Genomic DNA, 19,207 nt, shown 5'->3' on the forward strand with positions numbered 1-19,207 from the left:
GATGTTTGATTTCTATACCATTAATTACACAAATTGATCTCAACCTTTTGGCTTCTTTTGCTAATCCTGCAAACAGAGTTTATACAAGGTTAGCGTTTGATTAACGGTCGGTTCAAATCGCCAACGGTCATTGATTCCCCAACACCAATGCTCGAATTTCCTAAAAAAATCGTCTTCCAGTTGCGTTAGAATTTGAATGTAACCACAGAGTTTGATTGGCAGCAGCTTCGCACTGACTGCTTGGTAGTTTTCTGCCCTGTTGCGGCCGGAAACAACTAAAAAGTGGCATTTTCTGGAGCGTGTGCCCCCGTGTTGCCTATTTGGTTCCACTTACACAGTGAACGCAACCACGGACGGCTTCGCGCCCCTTTAAAAGGAGGCTCCGCCTTTACAAATGCAACATTGACAAACGAATTAACTTCCTGTGCTACACCAAATTTCGATATTCGATTTATTCCTAGCATATTGCCAAGCGATGGTCTTTACATCTTCTCACTTGTTTCGTGCGAACATTGCATATGTGCTGGATTTCGAGCTTATACACGTTTCGTTCTCTAATATCATCATCATATATAAGCTGGCCGTGTAATGCACGGCATTACATGTCAAAGCCGATGTTGGAAATGCCAACTCTAAAAACGACAATCACGGAATTAAATATGACAATATATCAGAATTCCATCTTGGATTTCGACATTCAAATTCGGTTGGCCTAAAAATGCCACGGATTCCCGAAATCGCCAATATTAATATTTATCTGGTTAAAACCGGCGATAGTAGGCTGACTCAGCATACGAACAGCATTGTGTAGTATCGTCTTGTATCGGTATCAGAATCCCGAAATCCCTTATAAAACAATCATCCTGAAAGAATTAGAACATAACGTTGTATTATTGAATGTTCTTTGAGCACGACCAAACATTTTCATTACCTGAACTAGTAACGTTACGTTACTAGTTCAGGTAATGAAATGTTTGGTCGTACTAAAGAACATTCAATAATATAAGGTTATTCCCCAAATACCGGAATTTATGTCCGAGTACATCGTGCAGCGGAGGTATTCGCGTCGAGGACAATACCGAAGCGTACGATGTACTCGGACATAAATCCCGGTATTAGGGGAATTATACGCTTTTTAAGTCCAACTTTACGGAAAACAGTCGAAATTAAGGCGTCTTTTGGATGCTCGTTGCGCACTGTACTGAGCGATCGCGAGCAGACTGGGAACGCGTTGAGCGCGTCCGCTAAGCGCGCAGATCGAAATTTCAACCCGCGCTGCGCAGTGCACACGGTAGAAATTGTACGTCAGCAGCATAATTTCACTCGAATTCATAGTTTTGGACTGACCACGATTTGATTTTGGAAGTACTGAATGCTAAGACGTATATATTTTTGTAAAAAATGTGAAATTTTCTCTTCTTTTTCTCCGTGTTGACGTAAAAGTGTTTTGAGGTCAAAGGTCAAATAGCGTCCAATAACACCTAAAGTTATTGTACTCCGCGTCTTCTGATACCGTAACTTACTGTACGACGAAACTCCATAAGTTACAGACGCAGGTGTATAATAATACTATGTATTACCGACCTGAAGAACATGATAAGGGATATAACGTTGTATCTTTTACAGATTTTTAAACTCGCCCGACTTTCTTTAGCCACTGTCTTCGAAAAAGCTGTTCTGTGGGAAGACGATAAAAGCTGACTCCGTTTGTTCTTCCCTGAGTGATTTTTGCACTCAACTGAACAACAGTTAACTATTTTTTATGCTACTGAGCATTAAAGAGTCGTAACGTGCAGAACTGCACTCCTGCAGTCATAGACTCCAATGCTTTGGTAGGCTGTCACACACGTTCGTGTATCGCCGATGACGTCACGCACGCTCCTCCCATGAGCCCTTTCGCGCCCATGGGATTCCGAGCTCATTTCCATAAATGTCGTCTACTTCAATGTCTCTTTTCGTCGCTCCGTAGTCGTCGGCGCGTGCAATTATGTTGCAAATTTGAGCTGCATTTTATTCAAGGGTGATTTTGGAAGGGATAAACGGTCAATGTCGCTGGACTTAGGTTTCCCTTTAAGGTAGAATGCGCCTCAGGGCCAGCTATTCGGAATTTCAAATTTCTACAACTCTTTTATGATATACTACTCGCAGGGGCTCATTTTAAAGCTCTTGGCGAAAGAAAATTTTCATCGTCTTAGTTTTTCAAAAATCCAAAATTTAACTTTTTCCCATAGAGTTAACACAGGGGTGGTAGCCATTTTGAATTTCAAAGATCTCCAAATTTTGGGCAACTTGTTTCTCTAGTTCCAAACTTCGCATGGTGACCCCTCTATTTTATTGTTAATTTGATAAGAGAATGGTTTAAAGTTTCATTTAGCAAAGTTTGAACAAAAGTTTAAATCTTTCACTTTCGATGCGCATATACTGCCTTAATGGCAGGTGAGAGTTGCTGTATGTATTCTTCACATGGTGCATTATTTACCCTTTGAGCACACAGTCAATTTCTATCCCCTTTATGAGGCACAGCTCTGTCAATTTTGATAAACAAGTTATCATTAATGACACAGTCCCCACTTGTTAATGAGTACTTAGATTACAAGTTCTCAGACAGGATAGAGTCCTGTTCATTAATTGGGTTTGTGATGATTTGTAATTTTCTTTAAAATTGACTTTAGAATTCCTAGATGGCTATGAATTAAAATTTGACTCTTTGCTTTGCTTTGCTTTGCTTTGCTTTGAATATATTACCAGGTACTTATCACAGTACCGTTCATCACTTCCATTGTAGCAGTAGCTGTTTCCATTACAATGTTCATAATATGGATAGCACTGCCAGCCGTTGCTACATTGATGCTGACCGGGGCAGGGATATGGCGTAGTTGCAGGGTAAGTTGAAATTACAAAATGGCAGATATGAACTCAGTATAATACTTCAGTGGTTTTGTATAATATGTTATATCTTTGCAATTTACTTTTAAGTAGATTGGAAAGCAGACAAGTCTAAAGCGTAATATTTATGTGTATGAAGGGGACCATACATTTTTTTAAAAGCTGGTGAAACTTATGCAGTATTCAGGTCTTGCTTTCAGAGTATGAATAGATACCTCTTGCTGTGCTTATTATCATTATGAGTTGATGGTTTTGTGGAATTGGCAATACACAACAACATGCATAACATAATGCATTCTCTCAGAGTTTAACTGAAAGGATGCTTTCAAGGCAAGCAGACTAATGTGTATTCTTCTACACCGTTGAATGTGAATCTTTGCTTTCAATACTTGGAATCTTCACTTACCACAGTACCATTCATCACTCCCATCGTAGCAGTAGCTGTTTCCATTACAATATTCATAATATGGATAGCACTGCCAGCCGTTGCTACATTGATGCTGACCGTAGCAGGGATATGGCGTAGTCGTCTCGTTTGAATCTACAAAATACCAGGTATCACTAAATAAACTCCTTTGTTTCAGTGGATTCACAGTTGTATATAACTACATGTATATATACTCCTGTGTTACTATGCAATTATGTGCACAATTCACATTGCTGCAAATTGCTGGGGAGCAGACAATTATAAAATCTAATAATTATGAGGAGAAAGGACATAAACCTTTGGTAAAATTATTCTGTGGCACTCAGGCCTTGATTTGTGAACATGAATAGCTATCTGTTTATGTTGATTTCTATTCTGTGTGGATGATTATGTGGAATAGGCGATATGAATGTGCATAAATGATAAAATCTCCAAGAGATTAGATGCAAAATTGGAACTTTTAAGGCAAGCTGACATGTATATTCTTGTTCAGTGTCAAATGTGAATTTTTGCTTCCAATATTTTTAATCTTTACTTACGACAGTACCATTCGTCACTTCCATCATAGCAGTCGCTGCTTCCATCACAATGTTCATACCATGGTATACACTGCCAGCCATTACTGCATTGAAACTGACCGGAGCAGGGATATGGTGTAGTCGTCTCGTATGAATCTACAAAATACCAGGTATATACAACATATACTCCTGTGTTTCAGTGTATGCACAGGTGTATATAACTACATGTACATATACTCCTGTCTCGTATGATGGGTAAGGTGAATCTATCAAATACCAAATGTGCATGTTTCCGTGTTTCAGTATATGTATGTGTGAAAATGTTTTCATATTGCCAAATGTTTGCCATGCAGTCAAGCCTTGCAACTCATAAGTATTACCGTACCAGTAGGAGGAAAGTGTCAAACCCTTCATGCCAGGTGAGAGTTGCTGTATGTATTCATCACATGGTGTACCGGTATATTAAAGGGACAAAGTTGGCCATTTTTCATGAATTTTGTTTGATGTGAGATACTATATTGTTTGACATGTCAAATGGGTGACCATGCATATATTCGACCCCGGTTTTAGACACGATGAACAAAACCATCGCGAAAATGAATTAATGGTCATGACCATTAATTCATTTTTAGGATGATGCATGACCATTAATTCATTTTCGCGATGATTGTGTCTAAAACTGGATTCAAATATATGCATGGTCACCCATTCATTCAGTATCTTTCAACATGTCAAACAATATAAGTAGTATCTTGTATCAAACAAAATTTATTGCAATAAAGTCTTCATGAATATTAAAAATGCAGCCAATGTCTGACTGACATGAATATGTCAACCAATTTTTATACAAGTTCAATAATCTGATCACTGGTTGTGATCTGTAGCTCATTCATCAATTTGTTGCAGAACTCTTTTAGAGAAAGCAACAGGTAAAAATTTTGTTAATGTGTAAATTAGCGTAATCTGCAATATTCCCCAACTTAAAAACGGGCATTGTTATGAGTAATATCAGTGTGAATTTTTACCAAGTTTTATGCAGTTGAATTAAAATGCAAACTATGTCCAAATTACTACATACTTCACTACACAGATTCTCTGTTTGAGGAGATGAAAAGGAGTTGCATTGTCCACTCACAGCAACACAGTATTAAACAGCAACAAATAAAATCTGACAGTGTACAGTTATTATAAGTGATTCATCGTTTATGCAAGGATACTCAGTATAAACAAAAATTATGTACTGGTCAATACGCACAGCCTGGTTTGATCATTGGTGAGTGGACAATGCCATACCCATGGGAAGATGGTCCCTTCCATATCACGTGATGTAAGCTCCAAGCCTGGAGCTTTTTTCCCATGATTCAAATTAAATTGGGCAACTTCCTGTACTATATCGTTTTTTGTAAAAAATCGCACGAGTTATAAATGGCAAAAATAGCTTTTCCGGGTAAGTGACCACAAAGCTAGCACATATGTAAAAATCATCCATGGTGAACTTCCCCTTTAAATCAGATTTATGTCGATGTATTAGCAATCTCATTGCCCTGATTCAATAGCAGAGACTGCAGTTGTATTCTCACTCACAGTTTTGTGTTAGTTCAATTAAGCTTACACACAAATCCTCTATTTTAAATGGACATAAATGCTAAAAACGAGTCCTTTCATTGTACTTTTCACTGTACTTTTAATTTTTTACACCTCTTTTGGCCGTCTCTAATGAAACCACAAAGGACAATAATGTCATCCTTTAACTGCATGTGTGGTTCATTTTTTCATGCCCTTTACTAGCCTTTCTTCTATAATTTAATAACAGATTGATAACATTCACTTACAAGATAAATTATATTGTCCTACGACTTTTATGATAAAATTTGTGATAAAATGTATATTGCTGATCACAAAGATAAAATTCTCTTCTTTCTCAATCTGTAGTTTAAAGTGGCACACTACCTTTTTAATCCTTTTTTTTTTGAAAGGGAAAAGGTTTTATCAATTTTCCAATTTTGATTCTTGACTGACTCTGATGTATGTGTATCTCTGTAGTTCTATAACCAAGTGTTTGAAAACTGTCCATGACAATGTCTATCAAATAATCCCCATTTAATATTGCTTGAAGTTTTAAAGTTTGTGCCGCCCAAGTGTACGTTTGTTAATTTTCTAGTTTTCATAATCGTTTTACATGTAATTACTGCGGTTCAAAACTCTTTTTTAAATATCACACAAACTACGAGGATTGTATTATTTGTGCATATGCTGAATATCATCCATAGCAAAATAGCATTCTACTTACCACAGAAAATCTCATCACTGCCATCTGGACAATGCGGCTGATAATCACAGACATCCCATTGATAAACACAAGTGCCATTACTGCAAGTAAACTCGTAGTCCTTGCATTGGCTTGGGGGTGGAGTTATATCTGAAAACAGTGTGTTTGTATATATATATATATATATATATATATATATATATAATATATATATATATATATATAAATTAGTATTTGGTGGTATAGTTTTATCCAACATTTCCCCCTGAAATTTCTTTCATGCACTGTCACTGAGAAGCTTGGTCAAGTTGACTGCATGAAAATTAAACCAGATATGGGATATTCATTTGTTTTACAGATTTTCAGAAATATGCATAATTTAACAAAAAATTAAGTGCATGGTTTGGGTAAAGGTGGCTACAAGGTGCCTTCTTGGAGCTACAAATTTTCTGAAACCAGATTGTCCACTTTGACAACCATGTAAAAAATTAACTTCAAGCCGTCCATGATGTTTGATCGATGGAATATACAATCAGCGATATTTGATCGTATGCTTTGATGATTAGTATTCAAGGTGTTTTTGAATTTGCAAACAAAGCATTTCAAAGTAATATTTTTGTAAGCAACTCCCAGGTATACAATGACCTTCTTCATGGAAACAGCTGATCTCTATGTACAATGTCCAATTTTGTCTTTAAATTGTACCTGATCGAATGGCCAATTGATACCAGTCATATTGACATCAACATGAATACCACTGAAAATATTCCCAGCGTATATCATTTTCAAAGAAGTATTGGGTTCAAACGGACACCATGTAACATTAAGCTTGAAAATTTCAATGAGAAATCAACAGTTAACTTAAAAGCTTAAAGGCATGGTTCAGGCGTCAGATTGTCTTGTCAGGAAATTTACTCACTAGATTACAATTTCAATGGAAAACAAAAGACTATGACACTTTCATAATCCTCCTACAGACTACAACAAACTCGATTCCGGGATCGATTCCCCTACCTTTAAGAATTACACTGGTATATGTGCACAGAAAAACATGGAGCCTTCTAACATAACATCATGCCAGAAGATATTATACTATCACAACTAATCCAATGATAAAAGGTAACAAGTATAAGAACTCACAGGCATGAGCCTTTGCCTCTAAATGCCAACCTGACCCAGTGATAGAACCATCTGAATGCCACAAAATATATATTTCATCAGCAACAGAGGTCCACTCATAATGTGCATGATAACCATATAGGGTTGCTATCCGTGATGTGTCGTCCTTGTTGGAGCCTCGTCCGATGATGACGTAATCACAACATGATTCGGTGTTGAAATCAGCCACGATAAGGGACAATGTGTCATTTGGATGAGATGTCCTGATGTACCAAATACAGTCATCACCATTGTTGTAATTCAAAGGATAGTTGGAGGAATAAAGGTCCACAGTTTGGTAAGAATCGACTGTGATCTGTCCACCACATGTCCATTCTGTGAATATCAATATGAATTGTACTGTAAGCTAACAAGTAAGATAAGTAATTAATTTTTCATGATTTCAAAGCAAAGATTGCCCAGTCTTGCAAATACCATGGATGTACAAAACTAGATCTAATTTTGTACATCCACGCAAATACATGTATGAGCCAATTCTTAATCTGATGATCTCCAGGAAAGACTGATCTCTGATGCTTGTGAAACACATATTTCAAACAACGAGCTTATCAAAAATGTGATAATGTTTGTGGACTGTGTAAAGTATGCTGATTGCATTTTGATAGAGCTGACGAGCTCTCCAATGGCCAGCAGCAATCACGATCACCTCTGAATGAGGCATGAGATTTGAGGGGACTTTGAAAATTAAGAATAACTAAGAGGGCTTGAAAACATTTTGGGACTGAACAGGAGTTTAAAAAATTAATGCTGCTCATTAGAAGTATCATTATGGACCGATGTTGAACTAATATATCAAAGAGTTGCAAACAATTGAAAATAAAATTAAGAAACTATGCACAAAATTATACACTAAAGTTGAAAATCAAGGTGAAAGCCAAGTTGCCCATTTGTTAAAATAATTATCTGGACAACAGAGCACTCACTGTTGATTATGTCCACATTTCAAACATTCATTTAACATGGAAATGAACTGACAATAAGTGTGCTGAAATATGAATATTTCAGTATGAATATGATGAACATATTTCAAAAGTTTGATCAAATCTTGGTACGCAGCTTTGATATGTAGCCCAATAAATGACATTAATTCAACACACAAATGAGCCAAGAATCATGTGTGGCAGTCTTCAAACTTTCATCAAAGCATGACAAATCTGCCTCAGAAGTCCAACAAATTCAGAGCATTCAGCCAGTAATAAGTAGCCTAATTACAGAGTTCATAAATATGCAAATGAGCTAACAATCAGCAGGTCATGCTCATTGAACTTGCAGCGCAGTTAAAGGCCTGTGTTGGCGCCAGATTGTCTTGCAAGGAAATTTACCTACTAGATTAAAATTTCAAAGGAAAACAAAAGGCTATGACACTCCATAATCTTCTTACAGACTAGAACAAACTTGATGCTGGAGATCAAGTCCCTGGCCTTTAAAACTGCCAATGTACCTTAGAAGTCTGATTAAATGCATTGAGATTTGATAGATGGCCCAACTACAGTAATCCATAATCTATAGGCCATGCCCATCTACCCTTGCCCATAATATCACTATAAAATCATTATTATAATTGCAAAGTCTCAACACATATCATTTACTTATTGCATGATGAAACCAATTACTAGAAATGCAAATTTGTCTAAATTATATCCGTTATACCAACAAGATTCTGTTCATCCAATCACTTTGAATGATCTCATCATGTTTGGCCGTATATTTTTTAAGTTACCAGCTTCACAGAGTTCTCTATGGGATGGATTGGAGCGGGCAGACTGACATACACATAGATAAACAGACAGACAGGCAGACACTGCGTTCCAACTGGGGAAAAACAGAGTATTGAAGTTCAAGACAAGCCACACTCAAATTATTATCCAACATAGTACTGTTCTCTGAACCAAAAAGAGGACCTGTTACATATCAGCAGAAAGAGGGGTCATAATGTCATTTAAGTTCCTTATCCTTATTACCAACAGTCACTTACTACAATTAATTTCGTCACTTCCATCAAGGCAGTTCGTCATTCCATCACAGCGTTCTCCAAATGAGATACATTGCCCATACAATTTGCATTGGAACTGTCCAGGGCAGATGCTAGGAGGCACACTAGTTGTGGGATAAACTGTAGATCCTGTTGAAAGGGATGGAAAGAGTAATACATAGCAAACGGGAAATGGACGCTGACAGTATGAGAGTTAGGTGCGGAATTGTGTCTTTTCCTGAAAGCCATTTCTAAACTACGTGTATTCCCTACGGGGCTAAACTAGCTAAAAACGATAAACACGGCAAAAAAACGATAATTATCACTTTCTAAATAGCGTTCTAAGTTTAGAAATTAGCTGTAGTTTAGAAAGTTTAGAAACTCGGGCCTTTGGTTGAAAACATTTTTCCAAGGATATATCGGATAAAAACGATAATTATCACTTTCTAAATAGCGTTCTAAGTTTAGAAATTAACTCTACTTTAGAAAGTCGGGCCTTAGGTTGAATTTTTTCCCAAGGATATATCGGATAAAAACGATAATTATCACTTTCTAAATAGCGTTCTAAGTTTAGAAATTAGCTGAAGTTTAGCTGAAGTTTAGAAAGTCGGGCCTTGGGTTGAAATTTTTTTCCAAGGCTATATACGATAAAAACGATAATTATCACTTTCTAAATAGCGTTCTAAGTTTAGAAATTAGCTGTAGTTTAGAAAGTCGGGCTTGGAGTGAAAAAAGTTTCCCAAGGATATATCGGATAAAAACGATAATTATCACTTTCTAAATAGCGTTCTAAGTTTAGAAATTAGCTGTAGTTTAGAAAGTCGGGCCTTAGGTTGAATATTTTTCCCAAGGATATATCGGATAAAAACGATAATTATCACTTTCTAAATAGCGTTCTAAGTTTAGAAATTAGCTGAAGTTTAGAAAGTTTAGAAAGTCGGGCCTTAGGTTGAAAATTTTTTCCAAGGATATATCGGATAAAAACGATAATTATCACTTTCTAAATAGCGTTCTAAGTTTAGAAATTAGCTGTAGTTTAGAAAGTCGGGCTTGAAGTGAAAAAAGTTTCCAAGGATATATCGGATAAAAACGATAATTATCACTTTCTAAATAGCGTTCTAAGTTTAGAACTTAGCTGAAGTTTAGCTGTAGTTTAGAAAGTCGGGCCTTAGGTTGAAAAATTTCTTCCAAGGATATATCGGATAAAAACGATAATTATCACTTTCTGAATAGCGTTCTAAGTTTAGAAATTAGCTGAAGTTTAGAAAGTTTAGAAAGTCGGGCCTTAGGTTGAAAATTTTTTCCAAGGATATATCGGATAAAAACGATAATTATCACTTTCTAAATAGCGTTCTAAGTTTAGAAATTAGCTGTAGTTTAGAAAGTCGGGCTTGAAGTGAAAAAAGTTTCCCAAGGATATATCGGATAAAAACGATAATTATCACTTTCTAAATAGCGTTCTAAGTTTAGAAATTAGCTGTAGTTTAGAAAGTCGGGCTTGAAGTGAAAAAAGTTTCCCAAGGATATATCGGATAAAAACGATAATTATCACTTTCTAAATAGCGTTCTAAGTTTAGAAATTAGCTGTAGTTTAGAAAGTCGGGCTTGAAGTGAAAAAAGTTTCCCAAGGATATATCGGATAAAAACGATAATTATCCCTTTCTAAATATCGTTCTAAGTTTAGAAATAGCTGAAGTTTAGCTGTAGTTTAGAAAGTCGGGCCTTAGGTTGAATATTTTCCCAAGGATATATCGGATAAAAAACGATAATTATCACTTTTTAAATAGCGTTCTAAGTTTAGAAATTAGCTGAAGTTTAGAAAGTTTAGAAAGTCGGGCCTTAGGTTGAAAATTTTTCCCAAGGATATATCGGATAAAAACGATAATTATCACTTTCTAAATAGCGTTCTAAGTTTAGAAATTAGCTGTAGTTTAGAAAGTCGGGCTTGAAGTGAAAAAAGTTTCCCAAGGATATATCGGATAAAAACGATAATTATCACTTTCTAAATAGCGTTCTAAGTTTAGAAATTAGCTGTAGTTTAGAAAGTCGGGGCTTAGGTTGAATTTTTTTTCCAAGGATATATCGGATAAAAACGATAATTATCACTTTCTAAATAGCGTTCTAAGTTTAGAAAATAGCTGTAGTTTAGAAAGTCGGGCTTGGAGTGAAAAAAGTTTTTTCCAAGGATATATCGGATAAAAACGATAATTATCACTTTCTAAATAACGTTCTAAGTTTAGAAATAGCTGAGTTTAGAAAGTTTAGAAAGTCGGGACTTAGGTTGAAATTTTTTCCAAGGATATATCGGATAAAAACGATAATTATCACTTTCTAAATAGCGTTCTAAGTTTAGAAATTAGTCGGGCCTTAGGTTGAAATTTTTTCCCAAGGATATATCGGATAAAAACGATAATTATCACTTTCTAACTAGCGTTCTAAGTTTAGAAATTAGCTGAAGTTTAGAAAGTTTAAAAAGTCGGGCCTTAGGTTGAAAATTTTTTTCCAAGGATATATCGGATAAAAACGATAATTATCACTTTCTAAATAGCGTTCTAAGTTTTGAAATTAGCTGTAGTTTAGAAAGTCGGGCTTAAAGCCCCAGTATTTGTAACTTTTAACCTTTTTTATGTTCGAAATTACATATTATTCTCTTACATCCATCGTGAAATGTTGTTCAGTAAAGAAATAAGCCAAATTTGTGCTCCTGTAGTGACATACAAACGCTAAATATTGCCCGATCGAGTTGGATTGCCGCGCGGGTTTGTTGACAATTTGTAGGCTGCGCACGTGATCGAGAACGCCGATACTGATGACATCATCGAGCCTGCAACATTCCTGGGGCCTTGCCATGCCACGCCACACGGCCCGGGTAATCGCCCATGGTCGCCGGCTGAGCTGAATGACCTGCGAAGGGTTTTATTCTGTTCTTCTCCGCTCAAATACGTAGTGCTACTGTGTTTCAGAGGATACAGAACTTTGGCAGAGGAGGCTAACATTATATTCTGGTACCGTGTGCGTTATATACGGATTATTCAAACTGCAGTCGGCAGTGCACCGATGCGCACCCTGCAGAAACGTTGGTCAATTAGAACTCCGGGTACCGATGTAAAATCAAGACGACACTATATACACTTGGCTTTCTTCTTTAGGCAAATAGCTATCAAAATTGAGTAACTTGAAGTAATAAATTTCAGCTGATTGTTGCTTTAGCGGCAAGGTGATTGCGAAATCGAAGCAACATAGTTTGGCAATGTATGGTAGGCTGTCGAATGCAGTGAACGCGATGGCCTTTGGCAGCAAGTAAGGGAACCGTCAGTATTTACGACCTGGGGGTCATTCAAAAATTGAAAGTTATAAGGGGGTGCTCAAAATGTTTTTTCTTTGTCTTACTATGTCCTCAATGACATAATGATTAGTTGATTATATATATTTTACTCTGATACATATTAAATAAAAAGAAAATAAATACTCTAACAGTACAAATAAATATCAACTAGATGAAGCAAGGCAAAAATCTACAAGTAGGTGCTACTACTAGCAATACTTATTATGAAAGAGAAGATAGTGACGATGAGAATGATATCGTTGTTCATGTACGCAATGGCACCAGCGACATTAAAGATGAGGATCAACAGTGGTGATGATGATGTCACACAGTAGTTTTCTGCAGTCGTTACCAGGGTTGGAAGGAGAGGCTGGGTCATGGAGAAATGTTCTCGACAGATATCACTATAAGTGCACAGGATCTAGGACAAAACTGAACTGTTGTGAATTCATCCTTTACATTATCATAGAAATATATTTTATTTTACTTGAGTTCAACAACCATTTGGACATTTAACCATACCATAATGACATGCTACCCATCCAAATTTAACAATACTATATGGTCGGAGACTGCTTATTAGGTGAGCTTTTATATCTACATATTATTAAATGGGCTCAGGTAAGCCAAACTTTCTGTTAGAGAGGGGGTTACTCAAAGTCATCATGGTTGGCTGGGGTGCGACTCAAAATTTCGGAGTTTCTAATGTAATTCCTCCGACCCCCAGATCGTAAATAATGACGGCTCCCTAAACAGCTGTGAACGCCTGAGTCAGAACGATCGGGACCAGTATACGCACTGCTGTATCTCAGCGAAAATTTAGAAAAAAACAATGGAGCTACTGCTAAGAAATTTACAGACTCGTGGCTTTTGATGCATCAGTTACTGAGCTTTATACTGGTAAAAAGGCATTCTGAATACAGCGGTAAATTTCCTCCAAAACGACAAAGGATAAACACGCGGGCATTCTGCAATGGACGCTGTCAATTTACCTTGCTGCAGGCCCCACACCAATCTCGGCCCGGCCCCGCTGCACTTGTACAGTCTACTACCTCCATGTAGTACAGCCTTTACAGGTCTAGTATCATGCCAAACACACAAAAAACAACGTCGCAGTGTAAATTCCGCAGGTCAGAACGTTGATCATAAATTTTCAGAACCAGTGCTGTTTAAAAGTTTGTATTGATCACGTCATTTAGGTTTTAATGTGAATGACTTTCTCATCGAGCTGCGTCCATAATTGTCCCGGGCATTGTCCATGTAAATTTGGGGCCTGCCTTAGCTCCCTCCGATCGTCTGTAGACTACAGCCTGAGCATATTGTACAGTTGTGAAAGTCAGATATGTATCATGAATTTTATACAAAAATATAAACAATAGAATCAAACCAAGAGGTTAATTTGCTGTCGGGCCGGTGTGCGCAGGGGACGACTTTGCATTGAGGCCGGGATCTCTCTTGTGTTCGAATTTCCATCGCATCGCAGCTAGCTGATACTTGTTGTACTACTGTAGTCCTTGTGAGGATTAGATACCCGTTACGTTCGATATTATTTTGAAATACTTTTAAATTTAATAAGTAAGACTTTTGTACTGCATTCAAGATATAATTTTCCTTTCTGAGCGTTTTCAATTACGGCAACGATATGCGAAGTTGATAGGCTGTGTTGCCTGCAGCGTAGCCTGGCCGTACACAAAACTTCGTTTGAGTAGACGGAGCAGAATCAGTCCCGTCATTTATTTTCAACGAAATTTTCATTATACTCCATAATGGAAGAAACGACTAGTTCAATGATTACAATGGTGAAGTGTTGAATTTTTATTCATATATGTTTTTCTCTCTCAATTCATTCAGCAAACTTGATCTCCGTACCATCGGTCACAACGTGCAGTGCCTTGCATGAAGCTTACAATCGACTGCCTCCGTCGTTAGTTTAGCTGTTCAAGACGTTTGTTTGCACGGCTCATTATAGTCGGAACAATCTGTAAACACCTACATATTTATATCTTTCCGGTATTTCACCCAACTTTCGCCCGTTTTTAGCTGAGTCTCCAGTTTCGATGGACCAGACCTTTTCGAAGAGCGTATGGTTTCTACGGACGCCACAGTAAAACTTGCGTAGATGTGGTTGAGCATGCGCGGTGGTGTGATTACGTTTCGTTTCGTGTGTCAACAAAGCTGACTTCTGGTCCGGACAAGAAGTCATTTTTCACTCCTTTTACTGTTAATCGTGAGGCGGGCTGGGCATGCAAACCATGCGATTCCGTATTAATTATGGTCTACTTTCACATACTGAGGATGTCATTTTAATCAAAAATATGAAAAAATTGTTAACAGTTACAAATACTGGGGCTTTAAAGTGAAAAAAGTTTCCCAAAGATATATCGGATAAAAATGATAATTATCACTTTCTAAATATCGTTCTAAGTTTAGAAAATAGCTGAAGTTTAGCAGAAGTTTAGAAAGTCGGGACTTAGGTTGAAAATTTTTTTTCAAGGATATATCGGATAAAAACGATAATTATCACTTTCTAACTAGCGTTCTAAGTTTAGAAATTAGCTGAAGTTTAGAAAGTTTAGAAAGTCGGGACTTAGGTTGAAAATTTTTTCCAAGGATATATCGGATAAAAACGATAATTATCACTTTCTAAATAGCGTTCTAAGTTTTGAAATTAGCTGTAGTTTAGAAAGTCGGGCTTAAAGTGAAAAAAGTTTCCCAAAGATATATCGGATAAAAATGATAATTATCACTTTCTAAATATCGTTCTAAGTTTAGAAAATAGCTGAAGTTTAGCTGAAGTTTTAGTTAGAAGTCGGGACTTAGGTTGAAAATTTTTTTTCAAGGATATATCGGATAAAAACGATAATTATCACTTTCTAACTAGCGTTCTAAGTTTAGAAATTAGCTGAAGTTTAGAAAGTTTAAAAAGTCGGGCCTTAGGTTGAAAATATTTTACCAAGGATATAACGGATAAAAACGATAATTATCACTTTCTAAATAGCGTTCTAAGTTTAGAAATTAGCTGTAGTTTAGAAAGTCGGGCTTGAAGTGAAAAAAGTTTCCCAAGGATATATCGGATAAAAACGATAATTATCACTTCCTAAATATCGTTCTAAGTTTAGAAAATAGCTGAAGTTTAGCTGAAGTTTAGAAAGTCGGGACTTAGGTTGAAAATTTTTTTTCAAGGATATATCGGATAAAAACGATAATTATCACTTTCTTACTAGCGTTCTAAGTTTAGAAATTAGCTGAAGTTTAGAAAGTTTAAAAAGTCGGGCCTTAGGTTGAAAATTTTTTTCCAAGGATATATCGGATAAAAACGATAATTATCACTTTCTAAATAGCGTTCTAAGTTTTGAAATTAGCTGTAGTTTAGAAAGTCGGGCTTAAAGTGAAAAAAGTTTCCCAAGGATATATCGGATAAAAACGATAATTATCACTTTCTAAATATCGTTCTAATTTTAGAAATAGCTGAAGTTTAGCTGAAGTTTAGAAAGTCGGGACTTAGGTTGAAAATTTTTTTTCAAGGATATATCGGATAAAAACGATAATTATCACTTTCTAAATAGCGTTCTAAGTTTAGAAAATAGCTGTAGTTTAGAAAGTCGGGCTTGGAGTGAAAAAGTTTTTCCAAGGATATATCGGATAAAAACGATAATTATCACTTTCTAAATAGCGTTCTAAGTTTAGAAAATATCTGAAGTTTAGAAAATAGCTGAAGTTTAGAAAGTTTAGAAAGTCGGGACTTAGGTTGAAAATTTTTTTCCAAGGATATATCGGATAAAAACGATAATTATCACTTTCTAAATAGCGTTCTAAGTTTAGAAATTAGCTGTAGTTTAGAAAGGCGGGCCTTAGGTTGAATTTTTGTCCCAAGGATATATCGGATAAAAACGATAATTATCACTTTCTAAATAGCGTTCTAAGTTTAGAAATTAGCTGAAGTTTAGAAAGTCTAGAAAGTCGGGCCTTAGGTTGAAATTTTTTTTCCAAGGATATATCGGATAAAAACGATAATTATCACTTTCTAAATAGCGTTCTAAGTTTAGAAATTAACTCTACTTAAGAAAGTCGCGCCTTAGGTTGAATTTTTTCCCAAGGATATATCAGATAAAAACGATAATTATCACTTTCTAAATAGCGTTCTAAGTTTAGAAATTAGCTGTAGTTTAGAAAGGCGGGCCTTAGGTTGAATTTTTGTCCCAAGGATATATCGGATAAAAACGATAATTATCACTTTCTAAATAGCGTTCTAAGTTTAGAAATTAGCTGAAGTTTAGAAAGTTTAGAAAGTCGGGCCTTAGGTTGAAATTTTTTTTTCAAGGATATATCCGATAAAAATGATAACTATCACTTTCTAAATAGCGTTCTAAGTTTAGAAATTAGCTGTAGTTTAGAAAGTCGGGCCTTAGGTTGAAATTTTTTCCAAGGATATGTCGGATAAAAACGATAATTATCACTTTCTAAATAGCGTTCTAAGTTTAGAAATTAGCTGTAGTTTAGAAAGTCGGGCCTTAGGTTGAAATTTTTTCCCAAGGATACATCGGATAAAAACGATAATTATCACTTTCTAAATAGCGTTCTAAGTTTAGAAATTAGCTGAAGTTTAGAAAGTTTAGAAAGTCGGGCCTTAGGTTGAAAATTTTTTTCCAAGGATATATCGGATAAAAACGATAATTATCACTTTCTAAATAGCGTTCTAAGTTTAGAAATTAGCTGTAGTTTAGAAAGTCGGGCTTGAGTGAAAAAGTTTCCCAAGGATATATCGGATAAAAACGATAATTATCACTTTCTAAATATCGTTCTAATTTTAGAAAATAGCTGAAGTTTAGCTGAAGTTTAGAAAGTCGGGACTTAGGTTGAAAATTTTTTTTCAAGGATACATCGGATAAAAACGATAATTATCACTTTCTAAATAGCGTTCTAAGTTTAGAAATCAGCTGAAGTTTAGAAAGTCGGGCTTGGAGTGAAAAAGTTTTTCCCAAGGATATATCGGATAAAAATGATAATTATCACTTTCTAAATAGCGTTCTAAGTTTAGAAATTAGCTGTAGTTTAGAAAGTCGGGCCTTAGGTTGAATATTTTTCCCAAGGATATATCAAACAAAAACGATAATTATCACTTTCTAACTAGCGCTCTAGTTTAGAAATTAGCTGAAGTTTAGAAAGTCTAGAAAGTCGGGCCTTAGGTTGAAAATTTTTTTCCAAGGATATATCGGATAAAAACAATAATTATCACTTTCTAAATAGCGTTCTAAGTTTAGAAATTAGCTGTAGTTTAGAAAGGCGGGCCTTAGGTTGAATTTTTGTCCCAAGGATATATCGGATAAAAACGATAATTATCACTTTCTAAATAGCGTTCTAAGTTTAGAAATTAGCTGAAGTTTAGCTGAAGTTTAGAAAGTCGGGCCTTAGGTTGAAATATTTTCCAAGGATATATCGGATTAAAACGATAATTATCACTTTCTAAATAGCGTTCTAAGTCTAGCAATTAGCTGTACTTTAGAAAGCCGGGCTTGGAGTGGAAAAAGTTTTCCAAGGATGTATCGGATAAAAATGATAATTATCACTTTCTAAATAGCGTTCTAAGTTAAGAAAATAGCTGTAGTTTAGAAAGTCGGGCTTGGAGTGGAAAACGTTTTCCAAGGATATATCGGATAAAAACGATAATTATCACTCTCTAAATAGCGTTCTAAGTTTAGAAAATAGCTGTAGTTTAGAAAGTCGGGCGTTAGGTTGAAAAATTTCTTCCAAGGATATATCGGATAAAAACGATAATTATCACTTTCTAAATAGCGTTCTAAGTTTAGAAATTAGCTGTAGTTTAGAAAGTCGGCTTGGAGTGGAAAAGTTTTCCAAGGATATATCAGATAAAAATGATAATTATCACTTTCTAAGTAGCGTTCTAAGTTAAGAAAATAGCTGAAGTTTAGAAAGTTTAGAAAGTCGGGACTTAGGTTGAAATTTTTTTTCCAAGGATATATCGGATAAAAACGATAATTATCACTTTCTAAATAGCGTTGTAAGTTTAGAAATTAGCTGTAGTTTAGAAAGTCGGCTCTGAGTGGAAAAAGTTTTCCAAGGATATATCGGATAAAAACGATAATTATCACTTTCTAATTAGCGTTCTAAGTTTAGAAATTAGCTGTAGTTTAGAAAGTTGAGCTTTACGTTGAGAAACAACTCACCGGATATGTCGGATAAAAACGTTGGTACAGCATTTCTATTGTAATGTTTTCCCAGTGTTTCAAGGGAAAATGTGTGAGTTTGTAGGAGTAGTCTTGTAGAACCAGGAAAATACTATTAGTTTCCCAAAGAAGTAAGTTTAAAATCCAAAGCTCAAATATGACTTGTCCAATAGACCCCGAGAGAGCATACTTCCTATTAAATTGACCATTGCGTTTGGCAAGAAGTTGAATGTTACGAAGTAGAGAAATGTGACAGTGAGTCAGCATATACACAATTTTTGAAGAGAAATTGTAAATATTTGTTTTGTCCGTCAAAAACAAAGTCTGTCAAATAACCACCCGGCTAGACTGCGTGTTATGAAAAATAAACCAGATATTTGACGTGGACACGAATTTACATAAAAGTAACCATACTGCCACAGTTCAAATGACAATGGTGTGTTGAG

At 35.8% G+C, this 19,207-nt stretch overlaps 1 protein-coding gene across 6 annotated transcripts in view; it reads right to left on the bottom strand.

Moving 5' to 3' along the window:
* The window catches only part of LOC139115543 (uncharacterized), a 125,273-nt gene that overhangs the window by 60,595 nt on the left and 45,471 nt on the right, over positions 1 to 19,207 (bottom strand). For 3 of the 6 annotated variants that reach the window (XM_070677733.1, XM_070677732.1, XM_070677731.1), the window contains exons 17-21: positions 9,255 to 9,401; positions 7,241 to 7,594; positions 6,122 to 6,250; positions 3,853 to 3,987; positions 3,293 to 3,427 (exon numbers count right to left, since the gene is read on the bottom strand). In XM_070677733.1, coding sequence (XP_070533834.1) covers positions 3,293 to 3,427; positions 3,853 to 3,987; positions 6,122 to 6,250; positions 7,241 to 7,594; positions 9,255 to 9,401 — 900 coding nt within the window. Of the gene's footprint in view, positions 1 to 2,756; positions 2,880 to 3,292; positions 3,428 to 3,852; positions 3,988 to 6,121; positions 6,251 to 7,240; positions 7,595 to 9,254; positions 9,402 to 19,207 lie in introns of all 6 variants that reach the window. The other 3 variants (XM_070677734.1, XM_070677735.1, XM_070677738.1) reach the window with 3 other exon arrangements.

The sequence above is a fragment of the Ptychodera flava genome, chromosome 17 (genome assembly GCF_041260155.1).
Source record: "Ptychodera flava strain L36383 chromosome 17, AS_Pfla_20210202, whole genome shotgun sequence".
Lineage (NCBI taxonomy): Eukaryota > Metazoa > Hemichordata > Enteropneusta > Ptychoderidae > Ptychodera > Ptychodera flava.